Consider the following 24,962-nt stretch of genomic DNA (forward strand, 5'->3'; position numbering starts at 1 on the left):
AAACAGAAAGCCAAACACATGCCAGGCCAAAAATGCAAAAAGAAAGCTAACAGCTACCAGCCACCAGCAAATAGAAAAAAAAAACAAAAGGCGAGGAGAAAAAACACTGAAATCGTTGTCGAGCCATTGCTAATGGAACATATTTGCGTTGAAAAGGGTTCCAGCAATGTCTCCGTGTGTGTGTGTGTGTATGTGTGTGTGTCTGTGCGTTTGGCCCGAACTGTTGGCAAAACAATAACAAACAAAAAGGGGGGCGGTTGGACTGGCAAAAAACTATGCGTCGCATTCCGCATGAATAAACCCGATGCTGGGGCACAATACTCGTAAAAAAAGTGGGGAAGGAATGGAGAAGCATTTCGAGGCATTCATAAAAATGTCGCAAAAACAAAACGCAGCTGAAATAAAAAGAACTTTATGTGTCATTCATTCAAAACCATGTGAAAGGCATCAGCAGCAGAAAACGGATTGTGGGCCCAAGCCCCCGGATCCGGGTTCGGATCCAAAGTAGCCACTGTAGAGCGGGTTCAGCGACATAAAAATTGTGTGACAGCCCGGAATTCCCACGATGGGCGCGGGGTAAAGTGTGAAAAAGTCCTGTGGTTATTGTTATCCTAGTCCCCGACAATAGAATTTTTAATAAATTAAAAGTGTTTCTAGTCTGGACGGTCGGTCGTATTTTAATTTTCGAGTGTGGCCGCTCACAAAAGTATGCAATAATAAATTGATATTCCATTTGCATACGCATTCTTTTTTGTTTTTTGCTTGTTTGCGGTCGGCTTGAAAAGTTTTTGGCCGAAAAATGTTTGCCATAAATAATATGTATGTTAAAATACGTATGCCTGTGCCTGGCATCCGCCCAGAAAATAATGAATTAGAGGCGCTGTGTCACTTACAGTGCCATAAAAAAATTGTACAATGTGATAGATGGGGTTCACATTTACCCAGTAAACTTTGATATTTTAATAGGTCAGCTTAAATTAGATAAATAATCTAAAGTTAAGTATTTTTGAATACAGTAATTGGCCTCTAAAATTTATTTGATATTTGTAGGGTTTATATTCATCCCAAAAGTGGTTCAGAGGATGAGCGGTAAAGTGTTATTACTGTTTTATTATTTTAAGGACTTTCAAGTATTTTGCGATATTTATCTGTATAAATAACCAACCCATGACTGATACGGAAAATCCCCGGAAAGCCGTGCTAATGTATTTCAATTAAACCACTCATTGCCAGCTGCAGACCCTCAAATGGCTCTATGCATCAACATTATTGCACTCTCGCTGCGGGATCAATATTTGTATAATTTTTAATGTTCTCGGATGCAATCGGATTTCTGGCACAATCGAAATGGAACTATAGGCGAGGCTGTCGTCGCATATAATTGGGTTTTTGGTAAAGTCGAAAACAAATACAATTTGTCTTATGCAAACAACAAACAAGCGTGCTGCAATCACAGCAACAAAAACGGCAGTGGGCAAACAACAAACAACGCGTCGTATGCGCAATCAACGACAGCATTTATTTAAATATTAAAATCAGCGCGTTGCCTACGAAAACTATGACATCAAAATAAATGCGAAATCACGTGTGTATGTAGCAACGTGTGTATACTGTATTGCATTTTGTGCTATTCAAACGACGAATTCACGCCATTTTCAACACGTGATTTTCACACCGCATCAGCGGCAAAAACAAATCCGTGCACACACTCACAACATGTCGAATGTTTTCGCATACATTGACGCGCTTAATTAATCATTTAAGCCTTTTGCTCCGGGCCTGGGAGTCCCGGAACAAGAGTAACAACAAAAGCAAACCGCCAAAAGTGCTGACAGGGCTCGTATTTGTTGTTAAAGTAGATTAAAAAAAAATCCCGAAAATAAATAATACTTTTAACAAAGCTTGTTACTAATAACATTTTATCATTTTATCTTTTCAGGTGAGTGTTTCATTTGATGTCGTTTGGATTTGGTTGCCAATAGCGGTGATGTCACAAAGATTGATACCAGAAAGTTATATTAATATATTCAGGAGGTACATTTATTTAATTTGATTACTTCCTAATTTCAAGTGAACATTTTAATATCACTTGAAATAGTTTAATTTTAGTTTACATTTATTAACCCTTCACAGTTTTATATATTTTCCAGTTAAGCGGTAATATGATTGTACTTCCCTAATCTTCGTTTGCTAATCTGCATTTCCTTTAATCAGCTAGCCCATCAAAAGCTCCGTGCCAACAATTGATGGCGACACCTTGATAACATTGTCACCTAATTAACATGGTACACGCACTTGACCCGACTCTCTGGCACGCAATGTTCCGCATACGCCCCGTGGGCCCTTCTAGAAAAGCAAAGCGACAGAGCATTTATGGCGCTAAATTGTAAATTATACAGGCAACAACTAGAAATGAACATGCGCTTAGGTTAACTCCTAGGGAACTTGGCTAACAGAACCGGAAACGGAAGTCGCCTGTCAGCGGAGAGCGGAGCGTGAGAGGGCGATATAGGGAGAGGGAGAGAGTGGGAGAGTGAGAGTGCGAGAGAGAGAGAGAGAGAGCCAGCCTGTTGACTGTTGTTGTGTGTCATTTAAATATGTCATAATTTCATTTATGTGCTCCCTCACACTCACCCAAAAGTCAGACATGTCATGTTGTTGGTGTGAGTGTGTGTTTTGGGTTATTTTTATGGCATGCACGAAATGTTGTTGAAACACCTGTCGCCATTTGCCGCCTGCTTGCCGGTTTTCTGTGCTGATGAGACGTCATATTTCAGGACGCCCCCCAACTGGCAGGGGATATTAGTAGGCCGATGGGTTTTTTGGGCCTGCCTTTTGAATTGTTTCAGAAATTTCGGTCACAGGGCATCGCAGATTCGACTCGAAGCGACCGGATTGCGATTCACTTGCTCATTTTTTTTTCGCTGCCTTACAACCGCATGGCTGCAAATTATTTAATTAAGTGGCACTCACCTTGCTAATTGTTTAATTACGGTCGCACATGGTGGGAGTTTGTGTAACACGGTTCAGGCCGCATTTTGCTCGGCAACTTTCAGCAAACTGTTATAATTGACAGCGCCAACCACTGACGACGTCGCAACCGCCGACCTGACTTCCTCCCATCCATCACGAAGGCCTGGTGTTTCCTGTTTCCCGTTTGCGAGTAGTTTGACTTGGTTGCGGCAAGCGGTAATTGCCACGCCACTAAGTAGGCAGCAACTTTCTTTACGGCATGTTAACAAGTTACATAACTTTTTAAGATTTTTTTTTGCATTAAGTACAATATTTTGTGATCCCTTTTGGAATGTGTGTAGCTCATAATTAGGATTGGTGATTGGATTTTATAGGAAATTAAAGTTTCTATAATATACAATATGAAATATATTTTTATCCGTAATCTAATTGATTTCAAGACAAATTAAAAATTAACTACAGAACCCTTAGGATTTTTGGAACCCCCAAATTTTTTATTTGATAAAATAAACTGAATTTTAAGAAATACATACATAAAATCGTGCATATTTACTGACCTAATTGATTTGAAAGCAGCCGAAAATCGAATTTTCCATTTTTATGGTATTTCGATGCAATTAAAATGAATGCCTCATTTTGGTGGCAACGTTTTTGTGGATCGTTTAATTAGCAAAGGCATAAATTAGTTGCCATGCTGCGCGGGAGAGCTCTATTTATTGATGTGTGCGGGCGTCTAAAATTATGCAAAATGCAATTTTATCTAATTAAAATGGACACGGTCAGAGCGGGGCTACCTCCTGCAGCGACTAAGCCTTTAATGAGCTTATATTTATAATTTTCAACTGGCTGACCCCCGATGCGAGTGTGTGCGAGTGCCAGTTGCAAGGAGTGCGGGGCGGAGTGCATAATTCGTGGCATAGTTTTGGGCGCGCTTTGCTTTTAATTAACCTCGATGGCGGGTTAAACGTTTCGACACAGCCACGAAAACAAATACCAACATAAATATATTGGCGTGGCTCTCTAGCTATATTTTCATTTGGCACGCCACATAAGCGCTGGAAAAAGGATAAACACAAAACTTGTCTCTGTTGTCCTCTTTTGAACTCTGTTCGTGTTTCCGTCCCCTTTTTTCGACCTTATCCACTTAGTGTTATTAAAAAGCTCGTCTCACTGAAATTCAGACTCAGCTCTACATTTAAGTAAAAAACGACTCATGTTACCCGTCCATAAAACCGACCACACAAGCCAGTTAAGCATGGAACTTAAAATACTTAAGAAAAAATAATAGAAAAACATGACGAATATATATTATATTTAATTATAAGGGTTATAGAGGTTATTTAATTATATAGCTTAAGCTTAAACTTACTTAAATTTTTTTTTTTCAGATAGAGCGTAAAGAGTAAGAGAAAAATATTTTTTTTTTATAGAAAGTAGTTCCAGTTCCTTCAGAACAATATTATTTTTTAATAATTTTCCTTTATCAAAGAGCAATTTTAAACTCGTCGTTCTTGGCCACAGGTTGTTGCTATTTTTTCGCATATATCTTACACATTCACCCACTTTATTTTTCCCCGAGCTTCCCTCTTGTTTGGCCATAAACAATTTGCGTTGATATAGAATTTCCGGTATGACGTAGATATGCGAATGAAATGCGTTTTTAAATGTTTGCCACTCCGGTGTCGCCAGGCACTTCGTGCCGCATGCAAGTGAGTGTCTCCGACCCTTTCGCTCGCATCTGCCCTCTTGCTTCCGCACACCAGCTTCATGCATGGCATGGTTCTCCATTCTGATTTTGCAGGTGACTTTTTGGCTTTCATCTTTGCCGTGTCTCTGTCTCACCTTTTGGCAGTGTGTTTTGTTTGGCACGCAAACTTTTCCGCTTGTATCGAGGGTCATGTTTCATGTGGCTTCCGCTCTGCACATGTGTGTTTGTTGTGTGTGTGTGTGTGTGTGTGTGTGTGTGTGTGTGTGCAGGTGTTTGTGTTGCTTACTTCCAGGTGGGTCAGCGGTCGAGCCAGTATGTGTGTGGGCTTGCGTGTTTGGCTCCAACTTGGTCGTGTTCCACCGAAATTTATGACGACAATCGTGTCTATCTGACGGTCTGTTTGTCTTGGCCTGTTGCCTCTAAGCGTTTGCTCGATAAAAATCACACTTTAATCATGGAATGCTACCCGACCATTTTACATGGAAAAACAAAAGAATAATACGAAACTCGAAGTCACTATATATTACAGCTAACTATTTTGTACTATTTACCGACTTCCCCAATGCTGCAAAGGACCAAAATGGTTAAAAAACATTAATTGTAACTGCTGGTACAGTAAAAATCACACTATCCCTTTATGTTTTTTGATGAGTTTTTTTTAGCTTTAAAACGCTATCCCATTGTGTAAAGTAAACTGTTTGAATTTTTAACTGTGTAGTTTTAGATATTATAGCGCTACAAATAAACGATTATTTTAAAGTGTAAAAATTTGAAAACACAACGAAAAATTCAGACTAATTTTTCTCTGTTTAGCCAGTTTAGTGACCTGGAACTGCACTCGATGCCAAGAACAGTGTGAGCCAAAAAGGCGCAGCGCCTAATGTCCAAAATAGAGTCCACACTCTCCATCTCAATTTCACCGGAGCCGCCCATAATCGAAGCCCGAATGAGAAATTTTGGTTGCACACTGAAAGAGGCCAGATTGCAGATTCCAGGCCATGCATTTGGCCTCGTTTTCATTACATTCTGCCTGGCATCGGGGCCATCGCCTAAAAGTAGCCTCCAGCGCATTTAATGCACCCACATTCACATGCACTCTCTCAGCGAAATGTAGACAGCGGGCGGTTTCATCATTCTGTGTCCATTAAATCGGTTGGCTCCAGCCGCTGAGTGGTTATTGATTAATCACCACAGTCGGGACTTCCCCGCCATGGGATTTGCTGTCTCCTTCTCTGTCTCGCTGTCTCGCTCTCTCTCTCTTTACCTCTTCGCCCCTGACCCCACGACCCATGCTTTCAATCAGACCCCTCTTTTTGTGTGTGAATTCAAGTGTGCACGGAAGCGCTGATAGCTGATGTTGGCATGTGGGCTTTAAGCCAGCACTTAAGTTAACCCATTAACGTCAGCGAGGCTGGATGCCATAAAAAGTTCGCCAAAATGCTTCCGTATCACGAGAAAGGACACAGATTGCGGACTAAAGTGGAATGCCGCGAGGTATTTAACGTGATATAAAATAGTTATGTGAAATTACTGTCTGCACTTGGTGTTTCTGAAATTTCTATAGTCTTATTACGAAACAGTTTCTGGTTTTAAAATATGCCATCAAACGAAAGCGTTTAATTATATTTTTTTGTAGGGCCATTGAAAACTACTCATGTTTTAAAATTCGAACATATTTATTTAGCGGAGTACTTTATTTGGGAGAATTGTTTGTGCAAATCATGGAATGTTGTTGAATATATATAGAAGTTTATGTAACAACATTTTAGTACATAGTACATAAACTTTTATAAAAAAAAAAAAAACAAGAAAGAAAGCAAACTTCGGCAAGCCGAAGTTCATATACCCTTGCAGCTATTGCATGAATTAAATACTTTTGAAAACATTTAAATTATGATTTACTTCAGTATATACTGAAAAACAGTGAAGCTATGATGATTTGCAGCTCAATTATTAGATAGTTATTTTATATATTTTTATTAGTTCTATGGGAGCTATATGATATAGACGTCCGATTTTGATAAAATTTAAACCATAATTCTGAAATAATTCAACATTGCCATATGTCGAAGAACTAAACAAAAAATTAAAAAACAGAAAAGTTATAATTTTTTTCATTTATTTCTCCGATTGTTCCTATGGGAGCTATATGATATAGTCGTCCGACTTTGATGAAATTTAAACCGTAAATCGAAAATATTTAACCATTACTAAATGTCGAAGAACTAAACAAAACATTAAAAAACAGAAAAGTTATAATTTTTTTTTCATTTATTTTTCCGATTGTTCCTATGGGAGCTATATGCTATAGTCGTCCGATTTTGATGAAATTTAAACCGTAAATCGGAAATATTTAACCATTACTAAATGTCGAAGAACTAAACAAAAAATTAAAAAACAGCAAAGTTATAATTTTTTTTCCTTTATTTTTCCGATTGTTCCTATGGGAGCTATATGCTATAGTCGTCCGATCCGGCTCGTTCCGACTTATATACTACCTGCAATAGAAAGACAACTTTTGGGAAAGTTTCATGCAGATAGCTTTAAAACTGAGAGACTAGTTTGCATATAAACGGACGGACAGACGGACAGACGGACAGACGGACAGACGGACAGACGGACAGACGGACAGACGGACAGACGGACATGGCTAGATCGACTCGCCTAGTGATGCTGATCAAGAATATATATACTTTATAGGGTCGGAGATGTCTCCTTCACTGCGTTGCAAACTTCTGACTGAAATTATAATACCCTCTGCAAGGGTATAAATATATAGAAAACTAGAACAATATTTTAAATATTTTCCACGTATCTAAAATTCGTTTCGTTTACTCACATAGAATTTTTTAAGGGGCCAAACATATTAAGTGAACTAAAAATTGTTTCAACCGAATAATATTGCATTATTCAAAAGGCAATTGTTTCAAAACCTCTAGGGATTCCATGAATGCCCGGATATGATTTCATATTGCTTTTCGTTTATTTTCGACGATTGGCCTTGCCGCTCATCGATTCATTACATTTGGTTTTTGCATTCGACAAACCGAAAAATAAATGGGAAATTTCCGCGCTCCGTGCATGCACATTTTCTATGGCCGGCAATCAACGGGCATAAAACTATGCAGCATGCATTTTTCACCAGCCGCAAAACAATGATTGCCATTGTTCGCCGTCGGGCGAGTTGTTTTGTTGATTTACTACTGACCCGATTTTCGGGCTTGTCAACACAATGGCCTAGTGACTAGCCCGGGAATTTGTCGCCGCTGCATGGCTATGTGCAACTAATAGTTACATTCTAGCACCCGCACGGGTGAGCTCCCCTCGAACCATTGCGTGGCATAACTTTAGGCGCCACATATGCAAGCCATTGTTTCGGGCGCAAACAGGCATGCAACAGACATGCCACGCCCCCTCCCTCCCCCCACCGAGCGGTCCCTTCAAGTTGCAGGAAAATGCCTAAAGTTATGCGCTGCAATTTTTAGTGCCCCGTTTTCCACTCACCCGCGGAAAAAAAAAGCGAGCACGCCTAGGATTTTCCATTCTCCATTTTCCATTTTTCCTCTTTTTTCCACTTTTTCCTGGCTGCTTCAAATTGTTGCATATTTTGCGGCACATGTGTTGGCGTAATTTGGTTTATACGTCCACGGCTTGACAGGCGGCAGGAAAAGTGGTGAAAAGGCGATGACGAGAAATACGTTGGCGGTATGGAAGTTTAATTTGAGTTTTCACTGCCTCTTTTCGCTGCCAGTGGCTATCATTTTCAGGCTGAACGAATCCAATGATCGCCCTGACTTTTCATCGAGCTGTGACAATTTATGTGCCGATATTCCCCGGGCTTTTATTTCTTTCCTAATACAAACTCTCGCCTGCAGTTTTGCTGCCTTTGCATTCTGTGATTTTTCATTGTGCCAGTCACTCGCACACACTCTCGTCCTCTTATTGGTGGTCCTTCAGCTGCCTCTTGTGTGATATTGAGTGCACTTTGTCAAAAGTTATTTTGCAACATTTGCTATTATGCGCTCGATAACAATTTTATAACATTTTCTACCAGCCCCAGCCCCAGTCTCAGACCCAGCCCCCCGATCCCTCCAGCTGGTTTTTTGCGTTTCGCAATTTATTGTGTTACATATATTATTATTGTGTACTGAAAAATGCATTTTTCATGACATAACAACGACCCGTTTGGCATTGGCAGCCCGAATTGGGTTGCCAGCCGCCCATTTCCCCATTTCCCATTTCCCATATTCCATATTCCATATTCCATCCTCCCGGCTACGGACAAAGTTTTGGGTTGAAAAATTGGTTTCTGGGTTGGCTGGCACTACTAGGGTAGATCCTGGTCCTCCAGCTCCACGGCATGCGTATAAATTGTTTGCGACAGTAATTGGAACACAATGTTAAAGCATGAAATTTTAATTTGATTCTCGATCGAGCCCTTCGAGCTTATTCAGGCTTGCCCGCAGATAAAAAGTTGCCCCACATCGAAGTTAACAGTGAGTCGTTAAGGAAAGTTGATTTGATTGAATGTATAAATATAAAAGAAGATGTTCAGATATTATTAAGGGGACAATTGGCTGCTTTAACTATTTATTGAAAATTTAAATAACAATACTTATGATTTTTTTATGGCACAATTATTTACTTTATTTTATACCTTATTTATTTCTTTTAAATGCTGAAAAAGAAATTTTAAATTTCAAGCATCAAAATTTCTTAATTACCTAGAGATAAAATAGTTTGGGAAACCATATTTTTTTTTGTTTTTTATATTGGTTGTAAAGAATTTGTTGTAAATTTGTTGAATTTTTTTACTTTGATATGTAAAATGTTTAAAAATCGCCTAAGGACCTATCTACGATTATAAATTCAATACCATTTCACATATTCGTCAATTTTCTTAGAACTTTTCTGTTTTCATTGTCTGTCATTTCTGGGAAAACTTGTCTGCAACTAGTTGTTGACTTCAATTTACCCGCTTGATTGTTTTTTGACGCTTCTTTGGCTTCCGTCGGTGGCCTTCTCGGCCATATGGTATTGCCTGAATGGGGCTTCCATGCCACTCCGCCGTAATCGAATGGCATTCTTCGAGGCTTTCAGTTTCCAGGTAACCCACATGGCAAAATGCCAGTTGCCTGCTGGGCATTGTCTTGAGTTGGTCTGTCTGGCGACTTGACCTGGCATTCAGCTACCTTTGTTTGGGCTCATTTCAGAAGTGGGCTTAAAGTCGGTCTTGAGTTTTACTAGATTTCTCTGACTTAATCCAATTAATCAGAAATTCCTTTTCAAATAGGAGGGGGCTTGTAAGCCGCGTGGCATTATCAATCAATTTCGAATTCGTAATTATCGGACATTCTTATCCAATTCACATGCGAAAAGTTCTAAAATTCGATAAAAATCCAGAAGGCATATAAAAGCCAAAACAGCAGCAACGTCAAAATTCGCATCATTAATTTTTTTGCAGCGAAAAATTTATGGCCTATGATTATGCAGGGGGAAAAGAACAGACAAGGGACAAAAGTGAAACATGGGAAAACCCATTTCTAACTTTCTTTCCCCCCACGAGGGGGGCTCGTTTTTCGCCTACCAATCATTATTCAATATGTTGACTTTTGTGCTTTCCACATTTGTTTCGCTCCAAGCCACATAAGTCATGTTGTCGGTGGAAAGGCGGAAAATGGGTAAGGGCATGCAAAAGACAAAGAAAAATTTGTTCAAGTGGTTCGAAGGGAAAGCGCAGCGCGTCGATGTGGAAATTGTGATAGTGAAAGGAGGATGAGGGCTGCTCCTTCCCCATCGCCCGAACCCCAAAACCCGAACCCCGAACAATGAACTGTGCGGCAACACTGTCGAAGTTGTTTAACTTTGCATTTGTCCGGGTCCTGGCTAACCCTGCTCCTTTTCGTCCTTCCCCAATCCGGTTTCCCAGAGCAGCAGCTTAGTGTTGCCTTTGATTAGGGCCACCTACAAGTGTCAGCTGGGCCAGTGAAAAGGATCCAGGTGTCGCTTCTCAGGTGGGAAATCACCAAACTTTAACTGGCTATCTAAAGTTTATTCGACGAGGCTTTTTAAAGCATTTTTTTAACGGCGGCTCTAAAATAAATCTCCGTAAATCAGAATAATCTGCAATAATGGAATGCATTAGATTCATTTTATGTTTGCTCATCGCAAATGCAATTAAAAGTTGCGAAATTAAAAGCAAATACAAGGACCGAAAAATTTAATTACGCATATTAATGCAGCCATGGCGGAATGAAAAATTAAGACTATTCCCTCGCCGCTCTGTTTGTATTTTTATTTATTTTCCGCTCCTCGCGCTGGCAATTCATTTGCCATCAATAAAGCCACCGCAGATGGATGAATGGGATGGCACACGCTCTTTTATTGTTTTTCACCCCGTCAATTATTGGGGAAACTTGTCAATGGAATGATTTTTCAAGGCGAGCTCGAAATGAAATAAAAATTCAAGCTGTAAATGAACTTGCGTCAATGGATGGTTCAGTTTTCGGTTTCGGTATCGGTTTTGTAAATTTAATTTGCGTTTGCCCAACTGGTTTTCGCCTGGCACTCGCCTCTATTGCCTGATGTTTTGCGGTTAACCAAAAATGTTCGTCTGCAACACATTTGCAGTTTTACAAAGCTCGACGAAATGATTTCATCCGAATTTCCCCCTTTTGGTCACCCATCTAACAATTTCCCGGGATCGTTTGCATTGTTGCGGTAAATTGGTAAAATTTACATACCATTGGCTTTTATTGTTTATGTATCGCTGCTATTATCATGAGTTTGCTGATGATGGCTTTAAAATTGCGGCGATTAAAATGGCAGTTGCTGTAACATCTCCACTTTCAGTTTTGCTTTTATTTAAATTGGTTTGCACAGCCCTCAAAAACAACACTTATAATTGGCATTTTCTAATTATTCAACAGTTTATCAGGGCATTTGCTTCGCTTGATTATTGATTTGTTCATTGGTCGGAGCAAGGCAATTATTCGGTTGGAAAATCGTCAACAGCAAAAAAGTGTAAAAGTTTCAAAGTTCTTTTCATATTTTTGGGCAGCTTAAATAATTTTAAAGCTCGATTAGGCATAGAGTTTCCATTAATTGGTGGCTTATAAAATCCCATTTATATTTGAACAAAAAATAGTTCTAAGGAGTTTAACATTCATGAATATCAATAAAGGATGAAAACCAGAGGTGAAATTTTCCAAACCTGTTCTTCGTTGTGAATTATTATGATTATTGTGTATTGGTTTTTACCGAGTACGAACGCAATATTCTGGTCTTGCTTTTCAACGGATTTACTTTCGTTTTCTCTTTTCCATCCCAGGCCATTTTAAAGGCCATAAACCAAAGACCACTTCACATTTTGACCATAAATAAGAGAGCGCACCGGCTTTTAAGTATTTCGCTGGGGAAACGTGCACGAAATGTGGAGAACTAGTGGCTGCTCCCTCTCGACAGCACCTGCCCTTAATGGTTTTGCCACCATATGCTTGATTTATATGACAAAGAAAGGTCGAGGGACTTTCAATGCATCTGCTGATGTCCGTTAAGTTGACTCTCGGCCGACTTTGGTCAACCTTCGAGCTTCTGTTAACATACAATAGTCATGTAATAGTTTGTCACAGCGCTTCGTTGTTGGCCTGGCATAGTGACAGCTGTGCGACATGTCATGGGATACCAGATATACCAGATACCAGGGGCCAGGGTTTGGTTTCGAGGTGGCCATATGCATAGTCGCATATTGATGATGTGCGTCAAATGTCGCTGCTGTTGCTGTCAATTTTGTGGGCCACAATGGCGGGGGCTTCCCCTCTTTTTCCGCTCTGCTTGTTTGTCAGTGTTTTCCCCCATGGCAGCGGTTGCTTCATTTATGTTGCTCCGGGGTCAACTGTTGTTGCTGTTGCAGTTGTTGCTGTTGCTGCTGCTGCTGATGTTATTGCTGATTTTACTGATGTTGCTGCTGTTGTTTGCTTCCATTGCTGCAGCTGATGCTGCTGCTGCTGCTGCTGCTGCTGCTGCTACTGTTGCTGCTACTGTTGCTGCAGCTTGTTTGACAAATTGATCGCGTGATATGTTTGCCCAATGATGTCATTGTTGTGCGTTGGTGGCCGCATAGTTGTTGCACCCACTGTTTGCTTCCACACAAGCATATGCAGAGCGGCATTATTTGGCACTGTGTACAGTGGTCTCCACTAGGCCGCACCCCTTGTACATTGTGCACTCGAAATTGCTTTCGATGTAAATCGAAACCTTTGTGTCCGGCAAATAGCAAAGCCAAAGCGTAACAACTCCAGATTGGTAAGACCTTGTTGGACAACTTTGTAACGGAGTTTTGATTGGGCTCAGATTCTCCATTCGTTCCCATTCCTCCACTCTCCACTTCTCCACATCTCCACATCTCCACTTCTTCAGTCCTTTTTCAGATTCCACATATGCATATTCGAGGACCACTCAACCCAGCCACGAGTGAGGGAATCTCTGGGAGTCCTGGCAACGTCAATTCGTTAACAGCTCCGTCAGCTTTGCTGCTAATTTTGTTTGCCTTGTGTCGCCAGCCAGCCAAAGCCCGGGCAGCCAGTATACAGTGCTGGGGGAAAGTATGGGCACGCTTTGACGAGTCCGAGTGCCACAGTCTCCCCCACTCGTTGTCGTCTCTTTGTTTGCGCTGCACTCCAAACACTGCAGACAAAATGCTGTCGAAAATGCTGCCGCCTGATGTCTCTATTCTGGGTCCTCCTCCATCCTTTTAATCCGCCTAGCGTTATGCAACAAAGTTTTTGTCGAAAATTAATTAATTTCATGTGCAAACATTTGTTAGATTTTTCTCAACCACCATACCTTACCGCTTTCTTGCTGTTTAATTGGACTAACAAATTTTTGCTGCTTTCCATTCTAATTAAATGTCCGTTTTGCAGATTCCTCTACAAATAGTACACATGTGCCAACCTGAAAGCTGAGCGGTTTCGGACGGAAAACAAACGTCGAACAGGAAAATCCATACAACGAATCCCGGGATAAGTGATGAAGTCATGAGACCGACATTCGATCGACGCCTCTGGATATTATTGTTCATTATTTCAGTACAATGTAAGTAGCCAACAGCCGAAAAAACTATGGCAAATCTTGCCTCAACCCCTCCCCCCCTTCCCCTTCAACATATGTTTTTTATGTGTGGGCAGGATGTGGAAATGAATGGGCCAAGTGGCCTCAGCAGGCCAAGCAGCTCATATATTGCCGGGGCAGAGAGAATGGACCACTTTGTATGCCGGCAACGTGTGAAAAATAGTTCACAGATAATCGCAGTCAGGCAGGTCACATTATTTATGCGCCAGCACACCAGCACAGCAGCTTACCCTCGTCCGTACCCACATCCTTGTCCACATCCTCATCCTCATCCTCATCCTCATCCTCATCTTCATCCTTGTGATCCGGCGCTCATCCCCATATCAGCTTGATATTCTATGCCACATGCAGCAAACAAAGCCATTTCTTTTATTTGATGTGCGTTTTGGGGGCCAAAATGGAGAAACGAAGCCGAAGAAAGCTGACCCTGGGCGTTTTCTGGTTTTTGGCATCCTACAGGCTAACAAAAACAGGTCCTGCATATCAATGGCTATTGTCTGTAAATAAGCAGAATTCAACGCCCCTCTCTCGGTTTTTCCCTCTAATGCAATGAGTAATATGCCATTGTCAATGTCTATTAGGTACACGCGGCGTATGAGTAATATGCGACATTGTGATTTATTTTGTGAGTAGCTTCAATTCTTTTATTTGTGGCCAAACAATATATTTAGTATCACTGATGAAATCACAAATTTCCTCTCTAATTAGGTGACATCTGCGTTTGACATTTGGCGTTTGAGTTATATGATATGATATAGTAGAGTATTGGGCTTAGCAAACGTGCAATACCTTATTAGGCTGTGTCTTGAGTAGCGTATATCGTCGGGCTTATGACTTTAGTTTGTTTATTAAAAAAATTAACAAACAGAAGATTTCAAAAAGAAAAACATTCTCTTATTTAAATGGTAAACATCTGAAAATTTTATTTTAATCAAGGCATATTTGAATCAAAATGTAAAAGTCTGGTGTTTGCTAACTAAGAGCTCTTAAAAAATCACAAGCACATTCGTGCTCTTTCACTTTAGTATCCTTGTAACGTAAATCAATATTTGTTTTAGGTAAACGACTTTTCTAATCAAATCCGGCGAATATCCTCCTAAAATCCCTAACAAGCTGTCGCATTCGATACAAATTTTATTGAGTATTCGCAACCGCTCACAACTTCATTGAACACGGGGTCACTTCAAGGTTGCAATCAGCACTGCAAACACACAGCAAAAACCGAACTGAAGTGGAAATTCAAGCACTCCCCCGTGCTGCAAGAGCCGAGAAAATGCCCGGCATTTTCCCCGACAGTTCGCACACAGCGCACGGAAACGGAAATGCGCGTTCAAGAATTTTAATCTGCATGCGCAATTTCGCGTGTGAGCTGTATGCCAAAAATGGCGCGCACATGTCGGCCAACTGGCGACTGTGGCAGCACCATTCCAGAGCCACCCTAGAACCATCCTAGAGCCATCCTGGAGCCACCCTAGAACCACCCTTGAACCACCCCACCACATGGCCCACTGTGGTGCGCCTTGGAATTTCACGCGTTTATTTGCAAAGATTACGAAATGCGACCGGTTCCCGCTAAAGTTTTGTATGCGCTTCCTGCTGCCGGCGCTGCCTTTCCTTCTTGTCTGGCTGTGTGCGTGGCTTTTCCTTCCCCATTTACAAACCACCTCCAGAATTTCCCATCCTTTTCGGCCATTTTTTGCTCTGTTTGCATGTCCGTCCGCCCGTCCGCTTCGCCGACTTGTTATGCATGCAAAAGTCTGTGGCAAATACACAGACCAGGCTACAACAACACCAACCCGTCGCCTTCCTCGCAGATGCGAGTGACATGCAAAATATTTTTGCATAAAAATGTTTGCCCACCAACACGGATCGTAGTCCTTGCCGCATCCTGGCAGCTGCATCTTACCCGTTCTTTGATGTGTGCCGGGCCGAAATGTTAAATTTTAAAGCATTTCAATTTCGCACTTTTGACACACGCAAGTTGAGCATGTAATTTGGCCAGATATACCACACACTCGCCTTCGTTTTTGGCATTTCACCTTGGATGCGAATGCTGTGAACGTCCTTCCCCTGGGACTTAATGTCCGGCATTTTATCTCATGTATTTAAGCGTACTGCGTTTGCTACGTGCTGGCCATGCTAAGGACCCTCGAAGCCGTTTGCCATTGCAAATACGAGACGACATCAGCCATGGAGCATATTTCATATTTAATAAAGTGGGTCTCATTTTATTAGGGGGCGTTGATGAAATCAGATGATGATCTGCCACATTCCGTGGATTATTGACCTGTTTCATGGCACTCATGGTTTATTATTCGTGTCCCATGTTGTTTTATGGTATTTTTTATTGCAATTTCAACTCTCCAGTGCTTTGGAGCAGTCTGTACTTAAATATTTACTATCAGAGGTTCTACAGAAATATACCTTCAAACCTTACAACCGTCATTAAATACTTTGTACTTTATTAAAGGATTTACCATCCCTTTGACTTGATTCTTTGTAAAAGTGTTGAAAGTCATACTTAGACGACATGCTCCATTTCGTATTTAATTAAGTGATCCTCCACTTTTTGTGGACTATTGACCCGTTTAATTTCTTTCGTGGGTTATTAGTCGTGTCTCAAGTTGTTTTATTTTATCTTTTATTACGTTTTCAAGGTTGGTACTTTAGAACATACTTCACTTTGCCGGCTCTCAAATATTTACCATCTGGGGCTTAATAGAAATATATTTGGTTTAAAACCGTCATTAAGTATTTGTAATTTGTATTTTACTAAAAGATTTAGGATCAATCTGACTTAAGTCTTTATAAAAGAGTTTTTCTGAAATATTTCTATGAGGTTCTATAAATTATTGATGGAGGTGAGCTAAATAGTTTTGTGTCCACAAAAATATCTGTAAACCCCTTTAATTTCCAATTAATGATATATTTTACTACTTGCGCCTCTCGTTTCTTAAATGTAGTTCATAAAGTAACCTACATTTGAATAGATATTGTCCCGGGAGAGTGCAGAAATTTGTATTTTTAAGCTGCTTAAATTTCTGGAGCTACTGATTTTCCAAGAGCACCGACCGCAAGCCATATTTCTTGGCCCACAAATGGGGACGACAGGGTAGGAGGGGCTCTTGAGGCGCCCGAAACTGCTGCACTGGTGGCGAGGATGGGTTTTGGTGGGGAAGCTGCCAAGTCGGCGACTTAGTTAGCCACTTTTCTTTCATTGAAAATGCGCCTTTTGTGCCTCAAGTGGCGCCCCCGACTTTTGTCTATTCGCTAACCAACTCCAACAAGGCGGCCCTGCCCGTTCCCTGGCGATCCGATGGAAAGAAAAATAGAGCTGGCTGCAAGTTTATTTTAAAACTCGACTTTTGTACGCTCGCTCAAGTTTACTTTTGTGGGGGAATTACTTTTCGGTTATTTTTGTGGCCCAGTCATCGCCTGTTCTCCCCCGCCGACTGGCGGGTATCTGAGTATCTCTTAGCTGATTGTCTTGTTGCTCGGGTGTCGATGCACAAGCTGCAGTGGGTGGTTTTGGATGGCCTTGGTGGTGGGTGGCGGAGTTTATTATGTGCGCCAGTTGAAGTCGATGCTGCTGCTGCTATTGCTGGTGTTTGCGCAAAATGCAATTATTAAAAGTTTTTCAAGTTGTCCGCTTCTTATACATTTATTTTCCTTTTCCACCGCTTTTGTCGTGCTCGTGCTCTGTAAATTATAGCCGGCGCCATTTTGCTGTCCATAGTTTTCGTCTTAACCTTCTACGCTGTCATTTTTTTGTGCTGTTAAACATGGCATAGCAAATGTAGTCCATTGTAAAGTTTAGCGTAAAGTTTGCCTCAAAGTTTTCGTTAAAGACGTGAGTGGAAAAATGTGGTCAGCAGCTCTTTAAGCCCTGTTGTTTTAGCCGGAAACGTGCACGGATCGCAGAACGAGAGGCCAAAAATACCAGAAAAGCGGAAACGCAGCTAACAATAAGAACCGCAAAGGGCAGAAAACGCGAACTTCCGTTTAAAATTTCCTAACATTTCAAGCTCACTCTCTAGTGACCCCTGGGAAAGCCCCTCCAAAGCCCCCTTAAAAAACGCCATCGTGTGGTCAACACGTAACAGACGCTTCTGGGCTTCCTCTTCCTGTCCAGACCGACCGAAATTGGCCGCACACTAAATTGCACACCTGAGAATTAATGCGCCGGCCACTCGAAAGGCGTTTTCCGAAGCCCGAGCAGTCGGTGCAAAATGGTAAATGGAAATGGGAGCAGCAGTAGCGGCAGTAGCAGCAGCAGGCCAACAAAAGGTGTGAAGGCCGAAAGCGTTGCAACCTGCAGTCGCAGGCAAATGCAAAGTCAAATGCTTTTCGCAGACAGACGGAAAGCCGCTTTAAAGTTGTTGCCAGTTGTTGGCTAACGCCTGCGGGCCTTTTCCGCTTTTGGCCAAAAGAGGACAGTGGGAACACCAAGTCTGAATACCATTCGAGGCTAGTTTCTAAAAGAGATCAAGATAAAATGAATTTCTAGATCAAAATGTCTGTATATTTGTAATAATTTTGTTGACTTCTCATTATTGAGAATCATCATGTTATTGTGTTCTCTAGCGAAATACTTAAATAAATTTAAATTCATTAAAATTATAAGAAGATAAAGAGGAAGATTATATTCAAGATTTAATCTGTCTGTTTTTGCTAAGTTTATTTGTCCAGCATCATCATGTCATAATTAACTCTATTTGCTCGATAATGAATAAAATCAATAAAATCAAGACAATAACAAATGCATTTAATTAAAATCAATTAGTGCAGGCGTGTAACTATTTCAATTATATTTCCTTTACAGCTGTCTTTGAGTAATTTATCACATAAATGCGATATATATCACCTTTTTTAAGCCCTGAATGTGTCCATACTTTATTGACCAACTGTATATTGTACAGTTCCTTCTGCTTTTCGACTTCTTTCGTTTTCCCAGGCTCAGGACAAAGTTGCCGTCCCATCCGCTCGGCTTTTCTTTTGCTCGCCCTTTGCTGGTAAAAGCAAGTGAAAATAAATTAAGTGGAAGTAAGTCGAAACGAAGTGATACATAATTCTTTGTACTTTTCTTTTTTTTTTGGCTGCTCCTTCCTTTTGCGCTTCTTGGCGCCGTTTTCTTTGTGTGCTTTAACAATTGAGTGCAAGTTCGGTGTGGCGAGGGAAAATCGAATGGCTTTAAGCTAGGGAAATTTCGCAAAGACCACGGCTTTAAGGATGTTAATTAGCAGCACTATTAGCAGTAGTGGCATTCCCGAAATGGGGGCCAAGTTGGGAAAAGTCGGTCGTCGCCTCGCCTAACGGTAACCTAATATACCGTAATTTGGCTTTAACGACCCAGTCGAGATGCCCGAAGAGGTCTTCACTTGGCGTCTAAATAGCCTAAATAACTTAATATCAACCTGAAACGCTGTGATTGAGAGGTGGCGCCCAACGAATTTCGGGCTACCTTTTCCAGCTTATTGCTACTTAACTAAGCCAACGATATCATTTTATTACACGGCTCTTGGCCAGGACTGCCAACTTGCCAAGCTGGCGATTTCACTTTCCACGGAGCGTGGCTTTAACAGGACAGCCTCTCACCTTTCAGGACAACATAACCAACCCCCCACCCCGCTTATTTCCTCCCAGAGGCCATTAACGTGTTTCGTTTCATTTAACTTTTACGCTCTGCTACCCCCCCTCCCCAAGTCCCCTCCCAGAAGCCCTGCTATTTAGCACAGGTCCGGAGTTTCCCGAGCGCCCTTGTCCCTCGAGTTTTTTGGTCCGGGAAGCGAAACTTTTACCTGCTGCACGCTTGACCCCCCAACGTGGATGGTGCCCGATGTGGGTGGTTGGGTGTCGGCGTTAGATGTGACCTTCGGCGCTGACAGCAGCCGTCATTAACCTTTCATGACGAGGGAGTTGGAGCCGAAGCACCGAGAACAATCAAGCGGAACAGGTGGGACCTGCCGGAAGCTGACAACAACGAAAGCGACCAAAATCGAGGCAACAACCAAAGTGAAACCGAAACTTTGTCGAGTGTTTGAGACAATGTTGTACTACTGTTACGTCCTGTGTAGCCCCGTTGAACTTTGACTGCTGCGGACTGTTTCGGCAGCTAGGTAATTTGGCTTTAATGCGTCTGGCGTTGAGAGTGTATTTCTTTGGGCCTCTGACCCAGTTATTTTGGGCATGGCATTTTTGTTTAACTAACCGCATGCCACGCCCACGCCACCGCAGTTGCATATAATTTGGCAACCGCAGTGGCTGGCTGCCACTGCCTGCTTTGCATTTGGCATTTGGCTGGCGAAATGTGTTTGCCAAACGAATTTGGGTTGTCGCAAACAGCGAAATTGGGGACACCGAAAAAGTGCAGCACGCTTGCCAGAGCAAATAGATTTACTCAAATTTAGAGCATGTAAGCTGTAAGCCCCAAGGTCGCCTATTGCAAATATAGCGGGTGTATAGAAAATGCTTTGAGCAAAACTTCTATTCTAGCTGCATTGTTGAGCATACCCATACACTTTTCAAAATTCTTTACAGGACCAAGCATGATATGGTGGCTGTATACAAGGTATAAAGGACCACTTCAGTTTTTACTACAGTTGATCTAAAACTATTTTAAGAAAAAGTAAACACAAGGGTTCTGAAATCACCAGATTCTGACCCCAAACTGCAAACTACACGTTTTATAAGTAATTTAAAACCCGTTATGGTAGTATTAATACTCTAAAGCGTGCATTACGTACCTAACAAATTTGAACTTCCTGAATGAATTTTGCTGCCAGCACGAGAAAGCATAGGTTTTCCTTATTTCCACTTTAGTTCTCAGTGCAATGTCCTGGCAAATCCAAGGGCACACGGACTGCACTTAGCAGCGCATTCGAATGCATTCCGTTCGGAAAATCAATAACCATTGCATAGTGCCACGTGTGAAAAGGACCCCAACCCCGGATGCCATTCAACCGAGCCAGGACAACTGACGCTACATAATCATAATCGTAACCATGATGAAGCAGCGTCGGTGACGACAACGACTACGACAATGTCGACTGACTGCCCTCGAGTGTTTTATCCTTGACAAATCCTTGTGCAACAATCAGCAGCTACAGCCACAGCCACAGCAAAAGCAGCAGCAGCAACGGAAAAAAGAACCTTGTGGAAATGTTACAAGAGCAATGGAGATGGGTAGCAGAATAGTTGACAATGGCAAACGCGCAGCAAAACGTCTAAATGAGGCCGAGGCTGGGTAAGAGACTCTACTCTCGACTCGCCGACTGAATGAGTAAACTCTACTCGTTAAGGTCCCATCTCCCATTTGGCCACCTTGCCGGCTGGCAGCCACAAATCGGAGCTTGAAGACAAGCTCACCCACCCACCGGAGGCCTTGGCATGATGGATGACAATAAACAAGACAAGCGGGCACAATTGTTTGCCGGCCTTCTCAACTCACTCTTTATAAGGATTGTTCCCCACCAAGTCTGTACTTAGCGGCTCTGTTGGCATTTCCTCGACCAAACAATAGTGGTTTATCCGCCGACGATGAAGCCAGCCTCCAGCTCAACAGCTTTAATGCCTTAGCGTTGAAACCAACCAGGCTTAAAGACTAGCATTAATCAGCAAACATTAAGTTTTTGACTTTATTTTGGTATGGATTCGGGCGCGTTCTTGCCAAGTTTCTGTTTCAGAGTTTCTGCACTTTTCTCTCAGATTTCAATATGCAATTTTATTTAATCTTGTTAAACAAAAATTACAGTAAGAACTCAGCCGGTAGCATGCCTTCATCCTGGGACACCATCTCTCACTTCTCCGTGCTCTTTAACTTTTGGGGAACCCCTAATTTACTTTTTTGTACTCCTTTGCATCGCAGTTTGTGCCCTAAAGCTTTTTTTTCAGATCATCACATTTTTGCTTAAACTCGGCCATTTCACATTTTGTGTTTTTTTCGGCTTCATTACATTTTTTCTTTTTTTTGGCTTCCTGACTTTTTTTTGTTTTTTGTTTCAGCTTCCTCACATTTTTTCTTTATCTCTGCCCCTTCACATTTTTGTTACTTCTCGGCTTCTCATTTCTTCTTCTGGTCGGGTTCTTCACACTTTTTCTTTTGTGCGGCAGCTACATCACATTTCATTTTGGCCGTTTCTTCACATTTCTTTTTCGCTGCTGCTTCTTCACATTTCTTCTTTGCCGCTGCTTCTTCGCATTTTTGTTTTGCCGCAGCTTCTTCACATTTCTTCTTGGCAGCTTCTTCACATTTCTTCTTGACCGCTGCTTCCTCACATTTCTTCTTGGCCGCAGCTTCTTCACATTTCTTCTTGGCCGCAGCTTCTTCACATTTCTTTTTGGCCGCAGCTTCTTCACATTTCTTCTTGGCCGCAGCTTCTTCACATTTCTTCGTGGCTGCAGCTTCACATTTCTTTTTGGCCGCAGCTTCCTCACATTTCTTCTTGGCCGCAGCTTCTTCACATTTCTTTTTGGCCGCAGCTTCTTCACATTTCTTCTTGGCCGCAGCTTCTTCACATTTCTTTTTGGCCGCAGCTTCTTCACATTTCTTCTTGGCCGCAGCTTCTTCACATTTCTTTTTGGCCGCAGCTTCTTCACATTTCTTCTTGGCCGCAGCTTCTTCACATTTCTTCTTGGCCGCAGCTTCTTCACATTTCTTCTTGGCCGCAGCTTCACATTTCTTTTTGGCCGCAGCTTCCTCACATTTCTTCTTGGCCGCAGCTTCTTCACATTTCTTTTTGGCCGCAGCTTCTTCACATTTCTTCTTGGCCGCAGCTTCATCACATTTCTTCTTGGCCGCAGCTTCTTCACATTTCTTTTTGGCCGCAGCTTCTTCACATTTCTTCTTGGCCGCAGCTTCCTCACATTTCTTTTTGGCCGCAGCTTCTTCACATTTCTTCTTGGCCGCAGCTTCTTCACATTTCTTTTTGGCCGCAGCTTCTTCACATTTCTTCTTGGCCGCAGCTTCTTCACATTTCTTTTTGGCCGCAGATTCTTCACATTTCTTCTTGGCCGCAGCTTCTTCACATTTCTTTTTGGCCGCAGCTTCTTCACATTTCTTCTTGGCCGCAGCTTCTTCACATTTCTTCTTGGCCGCAGCTTCTTCACATTTCTTTTTGGCCGCAGCTTCTTCACATTTCTTCTTGGCCGCAGCTTCCTCACATTTCTTTTTGGCCGCTTCTTCCTCGCATTTCTTTTTACGCTCAGCTTCTTCGCACTTTTTTCGCTCGGCTTCTTCGCATTTCTTCATTCTTTCTTCCTCTTCACGTTTCTTTTCAAGTTCGGCTTCTTCGCGCCGCTTTTTGCACTTGGCTTTAATTTCTGCAAGTATTCGCTTGAGCTCGACTTCTTCTTGGGCCTTTTTCTTTTCGGCCATACTCATCCGGCCATTTTGGACTTCGACCTCCTCCTCTTCGACTTTTTCACAATCTATTGGCTTTCCCTCCCGTTTCTCCTTTTCCTTCTTTGCAGCTTCTGCAGCGGCAATTTCCTTGGCGTACTTTTGCTGGCAGACCATCTTCTGGGCATGAACGGCACAGGCTTTTCTTATTCCAGCTAGCATGCACTTAACCAGGCTATCTACCGATTTGGGGTCATCTTGCGATTCTGAAGATCGCAATTCTTCGCAAAGGGCCTTGAACTGCTTTTGCTCACAATCCTTCTTCTGGGATGCTAGCATGCAGCTGTGCTTTAATGCCTCAACAGATTCGTCGAGGTTTTTTACAGAGGATTCCGCTTCCGGTTTCCCAACAGCTTCAGCTTCGGCCGCCCTTTTCTTCAGTTCGAGTAAATGTTTTCGCTTCCTGGATATCCTTGTACATTTAGGAGGAACCGGCTTTGGCAGAGGCTCAAAAACGCAGTCATCCTCCTCGTCCTTTTTGATCTGACATTTATTCTCATCGACCTTTTTGCAAAACGATCGATGGTGATTAAGGTATGTGGGACCGGGAGGAATGCCCGTTCCAGATTCTTTTAGCTTCGAAAGATACAGCAAACAGCCGTTGACTTGGTCCCAGCTCATAGAGATTCGGACTTTATGCCTTCCCTTGATCAAAACTGGTTTTGAGTTAGATGAACATGGGTCACCTTCGCACTTGGAATCCAAATCTTCCGACAAATCTTTACACATCTTTTCCTCCATGAATTTTCTTCTCTTTTGCATCCTCAGCTGGTTGTTAACCGGCTCGGGAGTTTCCATTTCCGGCGGCTGATCACCTTCGATACAGGGATTTTTCTTATAAGATGTGCAATTTGACTTCTTGCCCTTCTTTCTGTAACCACAACCATCGTCTGCATTGGATTTGCTGCTAAACACTCGAGGTTGACCTGAGTAAACGGATACGGGGTGCAAATTTGTGTGGGACTTCAAAAGCATTCGGTTCCATCTGGACTGCTTTAGCACGTACACAAGAGATCGTGAGAGATGACGTCCCGTCGTCGCCATAACTTAAAATTTAAATTTTAAAATTGAAACATCAAATTTAGAAAAGTTAGGCTCAGGAACTAGGTTTAAATCAAATGCAGGGTTTAACAGATTATTCTGGGTCTACTTTGGTTTTCTACTGTCGTAAATTCATATAAAACCACGATTGCACTTGATGAGGATATAGAAAGATCAGTTATGCCATGCAATTATTCAGCAAAAAGTAGTCATAATTACTGTGGAGTTAACAACAAAGTAACAGCTTAATATCAGAGTATTGCAGACTTAAAGGGGTCTCAAGCTTCTTGTCCCAATTACTCGCGAAAGTAGGCTGCGATTTGGATTTCCTCGGGATGTTCCGCACCTGGCTCTTGGCCGACATAATAAAGCAATTAAAGTTTTACACGCCGCACACCCATTTTTCGCATTTACGCCCGCTCGAATCAACAATGAAATGAGCATTTCCCCGTACACATGTGCGCAATTAAAATGTAAACGTGTCAAACTCGGGCCGAGCTTTCGCTTAAAAATTAACAGCTACACTGGTGAACAAGTTGCAGAAATTAATGACAACATAAAGGAATTTAAATACGCAATGAGCTCGGTGGGCGGTGGGCGGTGGGCGGCGGGCGGCGGGTAGCGGGGTGAAGGTGAGGTTGGAGGCACACACTCGTAATTGCGGTGCCAGTTTGTAATGCCAGTGTGTGCGGCAGAAAGTTAAAGCACACCTAT

The 24,962-nt window shown here is 42.0% G+C and overlaps 2 protein-coding genes across 2 annotated transcripts in view; one reads left to right on the forward strand and one right to left on the reverse strand.

Moving 5' to 3' along the window:
• LOC108149850 (irregular chiasm C-roughest protein) overlaps positions 1–24,962 on the forward strand; it is a 126,952-nt gene that overhangs the window by 18,706 nt on the left and 83,284 nt on the right. Inside the window, exon 2 of the mRNA XM_041709872.1 lies at positions 13,603–13,774. Coding sequence (XP_041565806.1) covers positions 13,717–13,774 — 58 coding nt within the window. The 5' untranslated portion in view covers positions 13,603–13,716. The remainder of the gene's footprint in view (positions 1–13,602; positions 13,775–24,962) is intronic.
• On the reverse strand, positions 21,417–24,336 carry LOC108149845 (axoneme-associated protein mst101(2)). The gene has a single exon (XM_041709873.1). It carries the CDS (start codon positions 24,249–24,251, stop codon positions 21,870–21,872), a length of 2,382 nt encoding a protein of 793 aa, XP_041565807.1. The 5' UTR covers positions 24,252–24,336; the 3' UTR covers positions 21,417–21,869.

This window comes from Drosophila elegans, unplaced genomic scaffold (genome assembly GCF_018152505.1).
Source record: "Drosophila elegans isolate 14027-0461.03 unplaced genomic scaffold, ASM1815250v1 contig_520, whole genome shotgun sequence".
Classification (NCBI taxonomy): Eukaryota; Metazoa; Arthropoda; class Insecta; order Diptera; family Drosophilidae; genus Drosophila; species Drosophila elegans.